Here is a 17,350-nt window from a genome sequence, read left to right as displayed (position 1 = left end):
CTATCATACCTTTTATATTTTAAAGACTTTAATGGCATCTAACCCATTTTGAAAGCCTAACATAACGGTTAACAGAAACTTATTTGTCACTAATCATATCATTTATTTTTATTACGTGTACCATTATCCACACAATTAACAAATCCATTAATTTCGCTCTTATTTTCAAGTTTCTATTTGTCTAAGATACCTATGACCTGAAGATACCTTCAAAATGAATATTCTCTTCAGTAAAACAAAAAGTTTACATGTAACAAGTACTGCATTTTACATCAAGAAGCCAAGTATGTAAAGTACTTCACAGCTAGATGCAAGCACATATAGCATGACATATGTCTTGCTAGATATGGCAGCACTGTAAAATGACATAAAATCCAAATAATTTACCTTCTCCACACTTTACTTGTGAGCCTGTCACACAGCAGTTATTGAGTATCCAATAATTAAAGGAGCAACTAAAAGAAGGGGCAGAAGATTCTCTTCCCCTGAGAAACTTGCTATCTAGTTACAAAAGTAATATAAACTATAAAGTAACAAAGCAATACTGGGTAGTGTCATCTAGTAGCAGAAATAAATACTCAAGTAACCTCCACTCTCTGGAATAGATATATCCCTTGTAAAGTTAACAGCAACACCAATTAATTATTTTATTAAATCTATAATCCATTCCACAGAAAAATTCCACAAAAAATGAATTCTGACTGAAAGAGGTTGTAACAGAAGTATTTCCTACTGCATGCTTAAAAGAACAGTTTCCATTAAAGAATGAGTAAGGGGACAGTGGCAACAGTAAACTGGTCAATACAGTACTATCCTACACAGGAGTTTCTTATTCTCCTCTATTCCTATTCCCAAACCTCCTTCCCCATCAATAACCCTAAATTTAAAAGCATCAGCAATTAAACAGGTAAAAACGGGGTAGGAGAGGGAATTCACATGCGTTATCTCTTGTCTGAGCAGCCCTAGCAGCAGCATATAAAAGCAGCCTTCATTGTGAGCACAGTGAAGCTCAAGCAGCAACTCCATCCTTGACCCTGCCAAAAATAAGCAAATATCTTTTCTAAACATCATGATGTATCATAATCCCTCCCCCAGAATCTTTGCTCCTTCCTTCTTGTGAACCAATGGTGAGTGAACATCCATCACCCTTCTGGGGTCCTTGGCAGGGACCTACCTGCAAGTTTTATTTAGTCCCACCAGAGACCGTCAATACTTTAAATGATCATTTCCATAGTTTAAATTCCAGGGCATATTGACAAATTGGAGCAGACCTGTAGTATAAATTGAGCATAAATGCTAAAGGGACAGAGTAGAGAAGTGATTAAGGAAAGCTTTCAGGAGTTGAAAGGTTTTGATCCATTTTCAAATCAATGTTCACATACTCTTTTTTTCCTTCTGATTTGGGAGGGGTGGGAATAGTCAAGTCCTACAACTTTTGGAACTCAACTCCAAGGGAATCAATCCTCTGGCACTTACCTACCAAGCGACCCTCATTCCCTTTTACTCCTCAGCTCTTTATTCTCTTTAAGAATTTACTACTTTTTACAAGACTGCTTCCACCATAAAACATTCTAGAAGGAGATTTAGTATTTCATATATGGCAGTCAATGGAATCTTTATACTAGTCCAGAATATTTCACTAATGTGTAATAGTTGCTGCTACTGTGTATTTCCTAAACAGCACACAAACAATCCAAATAATAAAAGCCAACCAAGACAGGAGTAGAGGAAAACAAAGACATGAAAAGTACTTATGACACTGATAAATGAATAAAGAAGCAGAGAACTAATATATCCAATTTCCTTAATTTCTGAAATATCAGAAAATTTCTACTCACTCCTACAAATTCTTTGGGATCAAAGCTATCTTCCATAGAAATGGTGAGTGATAAACAAGTCTCTTATACAAACACACACACACACACCCCTCCAAATCATTTTCACAAGTGAGGATACAAGTAAAGGGAAATTATGTTCTATAGAGTAGCTACCACAATGTTAGTACTTGAAAGACAAAAATAAATGAGTATGATTTAAAGAAACAAGAGGGATTATTTTCAAAGGCTGCTTTCTTGTCAAGTTATTTCATTTGACAATGATAAACATTTGATAGCATTTTGCACCTTAACATTTATAAAATCAAAACCAAACCCCATGCTATCAAGTCAATTCCAACTCATAGGGATCCCATGAGTAGAAATGCCAAATAGGGTTTCCACAGCTATCAACCTTTATGGTAGCAAACTGCCACATCTTTCACAGAGCAGCTGATGAATCTGAACCACTGACCTCTCAGTTAGCAGCCAGGTACTTAACAACTATGCCAGCAAGGCTCCTTTAATATTTGTAAAAGTCATGCAAGATTCCTGAAGCTTATATTCAATTTTAATATACAACTCATCTTTGCAGTTCAGTTCAGTCTACAATGAACAACGGTATAACAGGAACTGATAAAGTGAAGCTAGCAGAGTCAGCAGCACGTCTGTCTATCTAAATGTTTGGGCAGAACTCAAAAGTTTTTTACATAATCACTGATAGTAAATTCCAAGAAAGTATCCAAATTCTCATGTTATAAACTATATTCTCCAAGTCCACTAGTGGCTGAAACAAGCAAATCTTTATAATGGAAGCTTTTTCTTATTAATTTTTGCAAGATTTGACAAACTGAACTATAGCTAAGAATTATTTCCTAAAGGCAGAATAAGCTCAATTATATACATGGCACCCAAGGACCCGAAACTACTTCCTTAAGGTCAAAATACTAATGACACAGTAGAGGACAAAAAGTCATCCCCCTAAAAATCTTACATTATTTTGATGCTTCTTGTATTAAATGTTTAAGATGATCATTGAGTAGCACTTAATCAAAGCTTTTCTGTCTGTCTCAAATCACATTTAAAATGAAGGATAGCACAGGTGTAAAGCTATTAAACAACTCATCTCAAGCTATAATGTTAATTTAAGTACAGTTTTGACCTCAAATTTTTGTCACTTAACTTATAACCCATGGCTATGTAGTTTCCATTAATGGTGTCAAAATCTTAATAATGAAACCTTCCCTCCTATCATCACCACCACACTTCTCTCCTGCCCCTGACTTCTTTCTTACCTTAGTCTATGCCTTTGCAACAACCAATTAATATTTATTCATACCCTACTGTTAGTCCACTGTCACTTTTTTTCTGCACTAAACAAAAGAAAAAAAATTATCACAAACACCTTCTCAAAAAATATTATCATAATTTTGATGGATATATGAATGATAAAAAGACAGGTGGATGAGAACAGGGAAGAGCTCAAGGGACGAAAAGGGTGAATATAAACTACAATGCCAAACTGCTATAAAACTCATGGGTCTTATTAGTGGGTCACCCTGTACAGAAGAAATTATCTTTACTTTTTAACCTAAGACAATAACTATGTACAGTCATAAACAATGTTACCACCAAAAACTGGAAAAAAGTATTTCTACCCAACTACTATACATTAACTAATTAGAATAAGGTATAAGACAACAAAGACTAATTTTGTACTAAGTCAATGGTATGTAACTTAAGTAATTTTAAGTTATTAAATATTAAGTAGAATTACCTACCAACGAGATTCCTAGGAACCTGAATAAAATCCTCCACAAATTCCAAGAAACCTCTAGCCTTTTTTACGGCATCAGCACTCTGTAGAGGGGAAAAAAACAAACATGAAATCCAATCCTGAAGCAACTCATATCCCAAAGCAGAAACATGAGAAAGAATTCTGTATATTATTATTCTCTACTAAAAAATTCTGCTTGGCCAATGGAGTGACATTTCTAGTTAAATAATTCATGAAATCCTAAAAATAATAATCAGAGTAATCATTAAAAAGTAAAGCACAAGATAAAATTATCAGTACTACTAGAATCCAAAATGCTAATCTCTAAGATCTCTTTTAAGCTGTTGAGAAACTTAAAACACTGCTACTGCGTAGCCAGATTTTAATCTAATTCTAAGTATCCTGGTCCATATTCCCAAGTGTTATTTCTCCTTGTGAAGTTAAAAACACACATTTTCCATTGCCTAAAATGTGTGCACTTTTTTTAAAATTCACTCCCAACACTGAAAATGATTTTTAAAAGCTGTTTCTGCAAATACATTTAAAAAAAACAAAAAAAGTATACTGATAAGATCATTAAAATTCACCATTCCTAATGGATCCTGGATTGGAGGGTAAGAGGTTCTCTAGAGGGAATGTACAGTTCACACATAACTGTTAACTTCCACTTTTAATATCTGTCAATAACCACAGTCCAAACGTATTATGTGCTCACATCATTTATCACATACTACATCATACATGACATTCCACATTATGTATCACATACAGTGAAGATTTTTTAGAAACGGTATTCAAACCTCACAAACTGTAAGGCAAACACTACTGTTATCCTCATTTTACGAGACTACGTGTGCAAGGAGGCACTCCAAGTCCGTTCAAAGTGGCAGACGCAGAACTGCAATCCAGGCAGTATGTACTAAAAAACATACTCTTTATTTACTATGCTACATTGCCCACCTCTGAAGATTTCAGAAATAAAACATAAAAGTCACATAAAAATGTTTTAAAAAACCAAAAAGCCAACTCATTTATTTATTGTAATTTGGAGGATGATCACAATGAAAAGTCTGAATTTTATATACAGGGAGTCCACGACTCACGACTTATCTGAGTCATGACAAACTGCACTTAAAACCGTAACGTTTTCATTTTGGGTACATTTCATCATAAGTAGTATGTACTACATACAACGCTGCAATGCATAATTTGCTGATGTTCTCATTCTCAGATGTTCGCTTGCAGATGTTCAATTTTATGATTTACTGATCAAAACACTGCTGTATAAAGTAGGCTATGGCCTGATCTACAGTGAAGTCAAGTATCAGGAGTTCTACTAGGTAGACAGCTGGGCTATGATCAACTCTAACGACATACAACAAATGAACTGCACACACACTCAACATTCATTATGACTCTGAAGTTCATTGTTACAACAATGACATCAACCTTCACTGCAGAGCAGGCCTATACCGTGTTCGTATTCAGTGTTTATACAAAAAGAAGCATCAGTTGTTAATTTGAAACCAAATTGTTCAAGTTTTTCTAACTTTTAATACCTGCAATTCTTATACCCCCAACAATATGTCTGATAATAAAAGGCAATGATAATGAAAACATGAGGGGAAAAAAAAAAATCAAGTATCAGACTTACATCAGCATCAAAACAAACAACTCAGTCATCAGAATAGAACTCTGTAATTAGTTGGGAACTACCTGTATATGTATTTTTAAGTATCTTACTATTTTCATGTCCATGCAAATGTCACAATTAACCAGCAACAAATCATTCCCCAAGATCAAATTCTACAAAAACTATTCTATATGCTATTTAATATTACAAGTACCTGGCACAAAATAAGCACTCAAAAAACTATTTGAGTAAAATTACCTCTAACAGGTATAAAACTCAGTTAAAATCACGTTATATTAAAAACTTTTGAAAACAGTACACACTACCCACTGGATCTTGCAAACAGCACAAAAGCAACTTCAACTGCCCTGTGTAAGTAATGACTACTAGCAGAATGACTTCAAATGAGTAAATTTCATCTAAAAGGCGTTTCACTGGGAAATCGTAATTCTGGATAAAACTAAATGTTATCAAACAACATATGATTAATGTGTTATACTACAGTTAGCCAAAGCAAGAAACAGAAACAGCTTACCTCTCCATAGATTCTAAAAGTTCCAGTATCTTCATCCAGCTCAATAGCTGTAACTCCAGGAACCTTCCTAGCTTGCTGTATGTTACTACCATGTGTTCCTATCGCCAGGCCCATTAAATCTTCTCTCACAACAAATTCCTCGTGAAAAGCTGCTGCAAGTTGTTTTGTACACTAGTAAAAGAAGTTTTTACAAAAGATGGGGGGAAAAAAAGCTTCATCAGTCTATCTAATTATGGTCACAGAAAACAGTAGTTCAAAGACAACTAACATTCCAAAATTACTGACAGTCAGCTCTCCAATTCAAAACAGTTCATGTCTCAAAACTCATTCGTACATCCCTTATTTGGAGATTTTAAATGAATAAGGATAGCGGAAAATCTGTTCTGAGGATAAATAAACAGCAATTTCTGTAAGTCAAGATAGTGTGCACCTGAATGTGTATTAAGCTGGTGGTGGGGGATGGGACAGGGAGTACAAGAGCACACAAACTGCATAAAGACCAAGTATCCAAATGGCATGGCAGCAAAGAACAGGAGAAAACAGAGTACCCTAGGACAGGACAGGGAAACAACGATGGGTGGTATTTTGGGGGCTTTTAATTAAATGCTATATGAAGCCCCACTCCTAATCATACACTCTCCTCTTAATATAAGAGCTGGTATAGTAAAACACTTACTAAGGGAAGTGTGACATGACTGAGAGGTTATGTTGAGGTACGAAAAAAAGGTTAAGGATTGAGTAAAGAAGAACTAGCAATACAGTTCTCTACTGAGTACTCCTTTTGAGATTCTAAGCTCTTTGGTAACTGTCACCTAATCCTAACCACAGAGGCTAATAAGTATTTGATAAAACAAAAAGCTGTTTGAGAAAACAGAGAAAAACAACTATTCTTAGGAGGCAATGACCCCAAATATCAGCCATAAAACAGGTCCTGAGTTGTCTTATCTAACTGTCAAGTATTATGAACCAAAGAACTTGAAGAATATTCTTATGAAACTAAATAGGACACACACAAAATCTTTTAAGGGCAAACACACTTACTTCTAAATGCTTCGTGGCCTCTTCATTTCTGGACATGAGCATCAACTTTGTACGGATACTTCGCAAATGCATGTCACTTAAAATATTTACCCTCTTCACAGTTGCTTCACTGGCAGACTGTAAATAAACAAATTAATCACGCAAAAGCTTAATGAGTTTTCAAAATAACACAAACACAATATTTCACAAGAAGCTTTCATTAAGTCTCATCTATTACCCTTACCCCTTCTCACCTAACACCTACTCTACAAGTAACCTTTGTTTTCTTTCTAAACTTCTATATTATTTAGATAAGGTATTAAGAGAATGGGTTTTTTTTTGGGGGGGGGGAAGCAGAGCAGACCCAGGATCCCATACGTTAAGAATATTATATTACGAATTTTACTTTTCTTCTTACTCCAAAGGGCATCAAAAATCAATGATTTTAGAGCTGCGAAGAATTTTTTCTCCCGCACTGCATTAACTAAAATCACTATACACCAAATTCACCTTAGTTTTAATCTTTTGAAATATCTACCATAAAATGTGTACAATACCCATTAGCTACCTAAAATATGGTACTATCTTACCAGTATCATTAGCTGTGTAGTTTCTGGATGGTAAAAAATTCTGCATGCTCCTACTGCTTTCTTAAAATCTTTATGTGCATTTTCATTAGCACACCTAGAAAGAAATCAATTCATGTGTAAGACAGACCTCAATGCTTAAATTTAGAAGGAAGTTATAATGCGAACAGGATTTCATTGTAACATCCCCCATTAAAACGAAAAGATTTTCTATCAGAAGGTTCTGATTGGGTGTTTGGGGAAAAAAGATTTTTGTAGCACTGCAAAAATCCTCTTAATTTGCAAAGCAACTCAATAGTAAACAAAATTACTCACGCCTCTCTCAAATCCTCAGGAACATCCACTGTGCATTTAAAGAAGGTATTTTTTTTGACAGTTTTATTTTGATTGACAGGTCGAAGTCGTTCAAATGTGACTATTTCATTGTAAGTGGCATCACAAGCAGCATATTCAATGACATAAAACTAAAAGACACCAAAATACTTTAAAAATCCCATCTGAACAAAAATAATGTTCTTCAAATGAAGTTTTAATTATCTTGCTCAGCTTAACCAGGAGACCCTCCCCCCTTGTGGTGCAAATACTAAGCAGAGCTTAGTTAAATCAATCTGATTTGCCTAAACTACATTATAGGTTTGGCATGAACCTTGATGGTCCTCACATGCTTGGGCTGTGCCTCTGGAGAACACCTTCGGTGTTTGCAAATACAAAACACAAATAGAAATTAATGGTCTCATTAACTTTTGAAATGTGTTATCAATTGCTTCTGAAATAGGCTTTCAGAAACAAAACTAAGTATTGGAGTAACATTTACAGAAACCAAGAGTTAAAGCATTTCCTTGAAAACATGTCACAAAGCCAACTGTTACCACTTACTTCTCCTTTCATCATTCTAACTTTAGCCAACCACCATCCACATGGTTCTTGGTCATTTGCTCTTGAATAAACCTATTACAAAGAATGGGAAAAAAAAAAAAAAGCCTTAATGTATTTATCCCAAAAGCAACAATGTAAATGAGAACTTGTATAAATTCCAAATTCCATTAAACTCAAGAATCAAAATGTTACTGTACTGAAACTGGGGTACAGAGCACAGCTTTAATGAAAATGGTATGTGCACTTAAGTCATATTTTAAAGTAATGCTTCTTACAAAGCAGTTTTACATAGTTGTAAGAGGTTTTTTTAAGGTTCTATTAACACTATTTAGCTCTGGTAGTGTAGTGACTACGGCACTTGACTGCTAACCAGAAGGCTGGTGGTTCAAACCCACCCGCCACTCCTCAGAAGGAAGGTTGGGCAATCTACTTCTGCAGTGATACTGCCTCAGAACCCCACTATGAGTCGGGTCCAACTTGATGGCACATAACAACAACAAAATTAACGCTATTTACAAACATTAATAATCATTTTCAGAAAGTGATAAATTCAATTTTTAAATTCTTTCAAAAAAATGTCATTTAGATCCCTTGCTACGGAACATAAATCAAATGTACTAAAATCTTAGCTGGACAACAACAAAATATTACACAATTTTATTCATATGAAGGATTAGAAAAGTCTTCATTAGGAATTAGAGTTAATTCTTAATGATACAGCAGCTTGCTTGATGAAATTTCAATACACAGAAAATGAGAGAAGGGGAGTTTGGGAAGAGAGAACTAAAAAAATCTTTATTATAGGAACTAAGGTTGCTCTTAGAGAAGCAGCCAGGAAAATCTCTAAATGGGTACTGAAAGTTTTCTGTGAGATACATGTAAACAATTATAGACAGGCCATCAAGATTATTTGAGAGTAACTATGGAAGTGGGGAATAATGGAACTGCATATGAACAAACCAAATCTAATCACCAACTGTATTGCAGAGAAAAGCTATGAGGGGAAAAATAAAAGGGGGAGGGGCAGTAACATACCTATCAAGGTTCAGCGGATTCTATTTTAACTTTGAGTTTCTCTTATGAGCAGATATAACTATACCTAAAAATGACAGTTCATGAGCTTTATTCTTAAGTCTGCCAAAGAACAAGAATAATTTACATTTATAAAAAAAATTAGTCATTCTATCTTACAATTATTATACATATTCACTGGATCCTTTTACAAATCTAAGGTGGAATCTAGTGGTTTTATTTTCCCTATATATTAAAACATTTTGCTATTTCATCATCACTCCTATCAACTGTTCCCAACTATCCTTCCTTTGCACTTTCTTAAAACTGAATACAGTTGAGGATTCGGGTTTATTTTTCAACCCTAACTGAAAAAATAGTAAAATTTACAAAGGAACTAATCCTTCACAATTACTAGAAGAATCAGATGATGGAAAGAAAGAGAGAACAAACAGCACTCGACTCTAATTAAATAGACCACATAATATTAAACTACAAACTCTTCAGATGAAGACATTCTAGATGAATTTTCTCAAACTCAAATATTAGTGAATGAATAACGTATTTCTAGATACAAAGAGGAAATATGTATTTGCAGTTACTCAGTGAACTAAATATAACTTCATCATGCAAAATTCTGTGTCAAGAACCCAGACTATCCTATTTTTTCTAAAAACACACTGACAGTATTCATTCACCTTGCATGTTTGTGCACCAAAATTTATTTGATAAAGATTTTAGGTGGAGGCAGATGTATATACAAACATACTAGAAAGACACAGATGAAAAAAATGCAAAAACTTCAACGGATTAGTCAATTCAATTAACATAAAGGAAAACATTTGGAGATTTTATTATGAAGATACTATCCTCTAGTCAATAAAATTAAAGCCACCAAAGGTCTGAAATATTCTTCAAATATTGCATTCTGACAACGCCAATGTTAAGACAAACTGGGAACAACGATAAGCTACAACTTATTAGAAATGCATTTTAAATCTGAAGTCAGTATTTCTAAGATTGGTGTACTTTAAATTGGTGCACAACACCTGATGAGCAGTTATAGCAACATTTAGAGCACTTTACTCACTTTGGGTATGTATATATACCTTCAAACTCAGAAAAATATGGAATAACAAGTTGGATTTGATACATTGAAATTCTTACTAAAATGTCTAATGCTGTATTTCACTTATCTTAATGACTTATTTGGCATAGTGTGGTGGCTTGTGTGTTGCTGTGAGGCTGAAGAGGCTATGCCACCGGTATTTCAAATACCAGCAAGGTCTTCCATGGTGGACAGGTCTCAGCAGCGTTTCCAGACTAAGACAGACTTGGAAGAAGGAAAGGGCCATCCCTTCTCAAAGAATTGGCCAGTGAAAACCCTATGAATAGCAGGAAACACTGTCTGATAATTACTGGAAAACTTTATGAATAGCCCTGAAACACTGTCCTATTGGATAAATATAGTATAGGAAAATGATCCCCTCAAGTTTGGAAGGCACTCAAAATACGACTGGGGAAGAATTGTGTCCTCAGAGTAGAGCTGACTTAATAATGTAGATTGAGTAAATCTTTCAGAACCTCCACTGACTGACGTGGCACGACTCAAAATGAGAAGGAGGAGCTGCAAACATCCATGTCATCGGAACGTGGAACGTACAAATACGAATCCAGAAAAATTTAAAGTTGTCAAAAATGAAATGGAACACATTAAGAATGATATGCATCAGTGAGCTGAAATGGACTCATTTTGGCCATTTGAACAACCGTATGATCTCCTATGCCAGGAATGACAAATTAAAGAGGAATGGTGGGGCATTCATCATCACAAAGAATGTTTCAAGATCTATCCTGAAGTACAATGCTGTCAGTGATAGGATAATAACCATACGCCTACAAGGAAGATCAGTTAATACTACTATTATTCAAACTTATGCACCCATCACCAAACCAAAAGATGAGGAAATTGAAGATTTTTACCAATTCCTGCAGTCTGAAATTGACCAAACATGCAATCAAGATATGTTGATTATCACTAATGACTGGAATGCAAAAGGTGGAAACAAAGAAGAACCACCGGTAGTTGGAAAATATGGCCTTGGTGACAGAGATAATGCTGGAGATCGCATGATAGATTGTGCTGGATTTTGCAAGACCAACGTCATATTCCTTGCAAATACCCTTTTTCAACAACACAAATGGCAGCTATACATGTGGACTTCACCAGATGAAGTACACAGGAATCAGACCAGCTCCATCTGTCAAAAAAAGGTGATAGAGAAGCTCAGTATCTTCAGCCAAAACAAGATCAGGAGCTGATTGTGGAAGAGATCATCAAGTTGCTCATATTCAAGTTCAAGTTGAAAACAATTAAAACAAAATATGACCTTGATTACATCCCTCCTGAACGTCTGATGCACTGAACATCAATGATCGAAAACCAGAGGAAGTGTGGGATGACGTGAAGAAAATCATCCATGAAGAAAGCAAAAGGTCATTTAAAAAGACAAGAAAGGAAGAAAAGACAAAAATGGGTATCAGAAGAGACTCTGAACCTTGCCCTTGAACAGAGAGCAGCTAAAGCAAATGGAAGAAATGACAAGATGAGCCGAACAGAAGATTTCAAAGAGCAGCTCCACAAGACAAAGTCAATTATTATAATGAAATGTGCAAAGATCTGGAATTAGAAAACCATAAGGGAGGAACACAGCATTTCTCAAAAGCTTGAAGAACTGAGGAAAAAAACTGAAGCCTTGGATTGCAATACTGAAAGATTCTATGGGCAAAATATTGAATGATGCAGGAAACATCAAAAGAAGATGGAAGAAATACACAGAGTTACTGTACCAAAAAGAATTGGTCGATGTTCATTCATTTCAGGAGGTGGCATATGATCAATAACCAATGGTACTGAAGGAAGCAGTCAAAGCTGCAGTAAAGAAAGTGGAGAAAAACAAGGCCCCAGGAATGGACAGAATACCCATTGAGATGTTTCAACAAACAGATTCTGTGCTGGAGGCACTCACTTGTCTATGCCAAGAAATATGGAAGACAGCTACCTGGACAAGACTGGAAGAGATCCATATCTGTACCCATTCCAAAGGAAGGTGATCCCACAGGATGTGGAAATTATCTAACAGTATCATTAATATCAAACGCAAGTAAAATCTTGCTGAAGATAATTCAAAAACAGTTGCAGCATTACATTGACAGAGGACTTCCAGGAATACAAGCTGGATTCAGAAGAGGATGTAGAATGAGGGGTATCACTGCCGATGTCAGACAGATCATGGCTGAAAGCAAAGAATACCAAAAAAGATGTTTCCTTGTGTTTTATTGACTATGCAAAAGCATTCAATTGTGTGGATCATAAAAAATTACGGATTACACTAAGATTGGGATTTCCAAAACATTTGATTGTGCTCATCAAGAACCTGTACACAGACCAGGAGGCTGTCAATCGAACAGAACAAGGGGATACCGCATGGTTTAAAATCAGGAAGGGAGTGAGCCAGGGTTGTATCCTTTCACCATACTTTATTCAATCTGTATGCTGAACAAATAATCCAAGAAGCTGGACTATATGAGAGGAATGTGACATCAGGATTGGAGGAAGACTCCAGTTAAAATCAACTTAACAGCACACAGTAACAATGACTCTAGAACACACTGAATTGTAACGTGAATAAAACTGCAGCCTGGATTCTAAGATTATCAGCTTTACGTTCAAGTTAATAACGTTTGACTGTGTCTTTCAAGATAACCACTAAAAATACCTTCTAAAAATTAATTTTTGTGTTTCCAAAGACTTCTCCAAAAGAGTCGAAAGAGAACCTACAGATTGGGAAAAAATATTTGGTAATGACATATCTGACGAGGGACTCATCTCTAGAATTTATAGAAAACTACAACACCTCAATAACAAAAAGACAGACAATCCAATTAAAAAATAGGCAGAAGACATGAATAGATACTTCACCAAGGAGGATATTCAAGTGGCCAACAAACATATGAAGAAATGCTCACGATCATTAGCTATTAGAGAGATGCAAATCAAAACAATGAGATACCATCTTGCTCCAGCACTAGTAGCAAAGTTCCACAAGACAGAAAATAAACAAATGCTGGTGAGAATGTGGAGAGACTGGGACTCTCATACACTGCTGTTGGGACTGTAAAATGGTACAACCATTGTGTAAAGCAGTATGGCGATTCCTTCAAAAGTTGGAACTAGAAATACCATTTGACCCAGCTATACCATTACTAGGTTTATCTCCTAAAGCAGTGAGAGCCATGACAAGAACAGACATATGCACACCCATGTTCATCGCAGCACTATTTCCAATAGCCAAAAGATGGAAACAACCTAGGTGTCCATCAACTGAGGAATGGATATCCAAACTATGGTACATTCACACAATGGAATACTATGCAATGTTAAAGAATAATGTAGAATCTGCAAAACACTGCATAACGTGGATGAACTTGGAGAACATTATGCTGCGTGAAGTAAGTCAATCACAAAAGGACAAATATTGTATTAGTCCATTATTGTAAGAGTCAAGGAAACGTTTATCTATAGAAGGACATTTTCTTTGTTGGTTACCAGGGGCGGGAGGGGAAGGGAGGGAATACTGTTAGATAGAGATAGGTTTTGACCTGGGTGAAGAGAAGGGCAATGTACCAAATGCGAATGATCAATATAGTTGGCACTGAGGAAGAGGAAGACATAGAGAGGTATGTGGAAAGTACAGACAACAAAGATGAACCCTTTTGCACATATAGTACGGCGTTGTCAGTGAAGGCTAACATGGGTATATGGGTAGATGGGTGGACAGGCTGAAATATTAGGTATGTCTATGAAATGGGGAGTGTACCCAAGAACATGTATAGGGTTGGCAGACAATGATCCTTTAACTTTATGTGTATGATCTGAATGCGCAGATGTATAGTGGAGCTGACAAGGGGCAAGGCTGTAGTCTCTGCTTGGTCACAGCCAGCTACCCAAAGGGACCAAGCAGTTGAACCTGTGGGCTCGGGACCATATCACAGAGGACATTAAGCTCAACTGGCACAACGTACTACACAAAACATTGTTCCACCTCCTACTGTGGCGAGTAGCGACTGGGATCTTAAAAGCTTGCAAGCTGCCATTTAGAGGCAATGATGGGTCTCTCCTCATCCAGAGCCAAGAAGAATGAAGAAAACCAAAAATTCATGGAAACAGTCCTAGTGACTGGTACACCATCCAATCTGCAGCCTATATGACTATGAGACCAGAAGAACTAGATGGTGCCGAGCTACTCCTGTCAACCACTTGGAAGAGGATTTATGTAGGACATCATGGATAGAGAAGGAGAACAATGTGGAACAAAACTCAAAATCATTTGGAAAAAAAAAGGGGGCTGGGGATCAGGTTTGCTGGTTCGACAGAGCCTGGTGGAACCACTGAGACTATGGTCCCTAGCTGCCTTTCAGGTCTGGAATTGAACCCACGCCTGTGGCTTCCAGCCAAACAATAAGACAGGCATATGAGATGAACATTTACCTGAGGTAGATACAATCCTTGGAGAGAATAAGCATGGTAAGAAAGAGGGGCTGCTTATGCTCAGGGAGACAACTCAAGGGGCAGGAGTGCATGGAGGGATGGACACAGGGAAGAAGTAATGATCAGGAGGAAGTAGGAGGGGAGATGTTGAATTGTGGTCAATTGTGGTCAATGTCATAAGACAAAGTATATGTGAACTGCTGGATGGAAAGTGTATTTGCTCTATAAATTTTCACCCAAATCACAATTAAAAAAAAAAAGATAACCACTAAAAATATATACTAAAATGAACACCAGAGGGAGACAATTTTTACCAGTTTTTACTGAGTTAATGTTAACTAGTAAACTGAATATTTTTCACATATAATATGCTCACATAAATCATGCACATACATATAACACATACAGTATTCACAGGATAATATGCAAGAAGGTTGTGCAGTTTACAAAAAAACTGTCAAACATGCACACTATTTGCATAAAAATATGGCAATTAACTACAATGGTTTTCCAACCACATGAGATACACATGTATTGAGCAATTTTCTCTATTTTCCCTATTTCATGTCATCACACAATCTCTGAAGAAATAGACAAGATACATTAGAAAAATAAATTTTACATCTAGAATGCATCAATGTGATTTCTCCACCTTTACCAGTATTTAAGAAGCTCTGGTAGCATAGTGCCTAAGGCACTTGACTGCTCACCAGAAGGCTGGCAGTTCAAAGTCACCAGCCACTCCTCAGAAGGAAGACTAGGCAATGTACCTCTGTAATGATACCACCTCGGAAACCCAAGGAGGTGTCACTATGCGTCAGATCCAACTTGATGGCAATGAGTTTGAATTTGAGTGGCACAGTGGATAAGGAATTTGGCTGCTAACCAGAAGGTAAATGGTTCAAACCCACCAGCTGCTCCGTGGAAGTAAGATGGGACAATCTACTTCTGTAAAGATTTATAGCCTCAGAAACCCAATGGGGGCTCGCTGTTGAGTCAGGATCAACTTGATGACATTGAATTTGGTTTTTTGTTTTGTTTTGTTTTGTTTTAACCAGTATCTGTATTCATGGCTGCTATGTTAATAAATGGGCTTTACCAGGAGGGCTTGATACCAACTTCCATTGTTATATACTAAAGTCACAGAAACGGGCCATTCCCCAAAAAAGATACAAGTAACAGAGAAAAACATGCTCACCTCTCCTTTAATGCATTATCATTTCCTAAGCAGTAGAGACTTAAAAAGGACATGGTATTAGATGAAAGACTGAGTCTAAATAAAACAGCTAAAAACTGCAGATTGGTCAGAAGGATCAAAATAAAAATATTTTTTAAGGGCACAGGGTAAACAAATTACACATGTTATCATATCTTTTACATAAATAAAAAAATCAAAAAGTTGTGAAGGAAGTATCCTATGTCAAAATACTACCATTCCTTTTCTTTATCCAATTTTTCTCAAGGAACATACTGCAATGTTATAATTAAAATATATGGATGTAAGACCATAATGCCTGATCATATGCCATATAAACTGGGGAACAGTATTTAACCAGAGCAAAAACTGACCAATTCTCATTTTGCTACTGATATTAAATCAGACAACTTCACAATTCAAAAACGGTTTTTCAAATTTAAAATATGTTAAAACCCAAGAAGGAAGCTTAGAAAAGCTCATAAAATTATGTATCGGCTGGAGAAGTCACCTCTCCCATGTAATGTGTGTGTGTGTACCTGTATATGTGTACGTATCTGTTGTTGTTGTTAGGTGCTATCAAGTCAACTCCAACTCACAGTGACCCCAGCCCCACAATCCTTGCTATACCTGAGCCCATCACTGCAGCCACTGTGTCAATCCATCTCATTGACGGCCTTTCCCCCTTTCGTTGACCCTCCACTTTACCAAGCATATCCTTCTCTAGGAAATAGTCCCTTCTATACATATACACAAGTACGTATATTTTTCAAAGATAAATCTCCTGTAATTTTTTACTCACTGAACAAAGCCAGGTATCATATAATAAAAAACAAAGCACCTCAAACATGAAATCAATGAGGGGTGGGTGGGATGATTCTACCATCCTCCTCCACCCAATACCCTTTATATACATCCAGTTTAACAGATACTAAAGAACATAGTTAACACTAAGGAAAAGGAAGACACAGAGAGGTGCACAAGAGACATAGACAACAAAGATAAACACTTTTTACATACACAATACTGCATTATCAGTAATAACAAACATTAATCTTCAGGTAGATACACAAATAGAGAGGCTAAATGATCAGGTATGTCTAGGCAAAAAATAAATAAATAAATAACATAGAAACTGTCGATATTCAACGATTTCTGACCTCCATGAGTGTAAATTTACTATGATCAACTCTAAATAAATGTCTGAAGAGCTCAATGGAAAGCTCTTCTCTCTTGGGTCTTTTTTTTTGTTCTTATTGGTAGCATAGTGCCTAAGGCACTTGACTGCTAACCAGGAGGCTGGCGGTTCAAACCCACCAGCCACTCCTCGGAAGGAAGGTTGGGCAATCCT

At 36.3% G+C, this 17,350-nt stretch overlaps 1 protein-coding gene across 1 annotated transcript in view; it reads right to left on the bottom strand.

Annotated features, from left to right (window-relative positions):
• The window catches only part of FXR1 (FMR1 autosomal homolog 1), a 49,076-nt gene that overhangs the window by 17,431 nt on the left and 14,295 nt on the right, over positions 1-17,350 (bottom strand). The window contains exons 3-8 of the mRNA XM_007935901.1: positions 8,243-8,314; positions 7,682-7,830; positions 7,370-7,463; positions 6,801-6,917; positions 5,760-5,930; positions 3,596-3,674 (exon numbers count right to left, since the gene is read on the bottom strand). Of these exons, the coding sequence (XP_007934092.1) occupies positions 3,596-3,674; positions 5,760-5,930; positions 6,801-6,917; positions 7,370-7,463; positions 7,682-7,830; positions 8,243-8,257 (625 nt within the window). The 5' untranslated portion in view covers positions 8,258-8,314. The remainder of the gene's footprint in view (positions 1-3,595; positions 3,675-5,759; positions 5,931-6,800; positions 6,918-7,369; positions 7,464-7,681; positions 7,831-8,242; positions 8,315-17,350) is intronic.

Source organism: Orycteropus afer, unplaced genomic scaffold, assembly GCF_000298275.1.
Source record: "Orycteropus afer afer isolate SDZICR_OR568_19922 unplaced genomic scaffold, OryAfe1.0 scaffold00032, whole genome shotgun sequence".
In the NCBI taxonomy this organism is placed as follows: domain Eukaryota; kingdom Metazoa; phylum Chordata; class Mammalia; order Tubulidentata; family Orycteropodidae; genus Orycteropus; species Orycteropus afer.
This window is presented reverse-complemented; position numbering and strand designations above follow the sequence as displayed.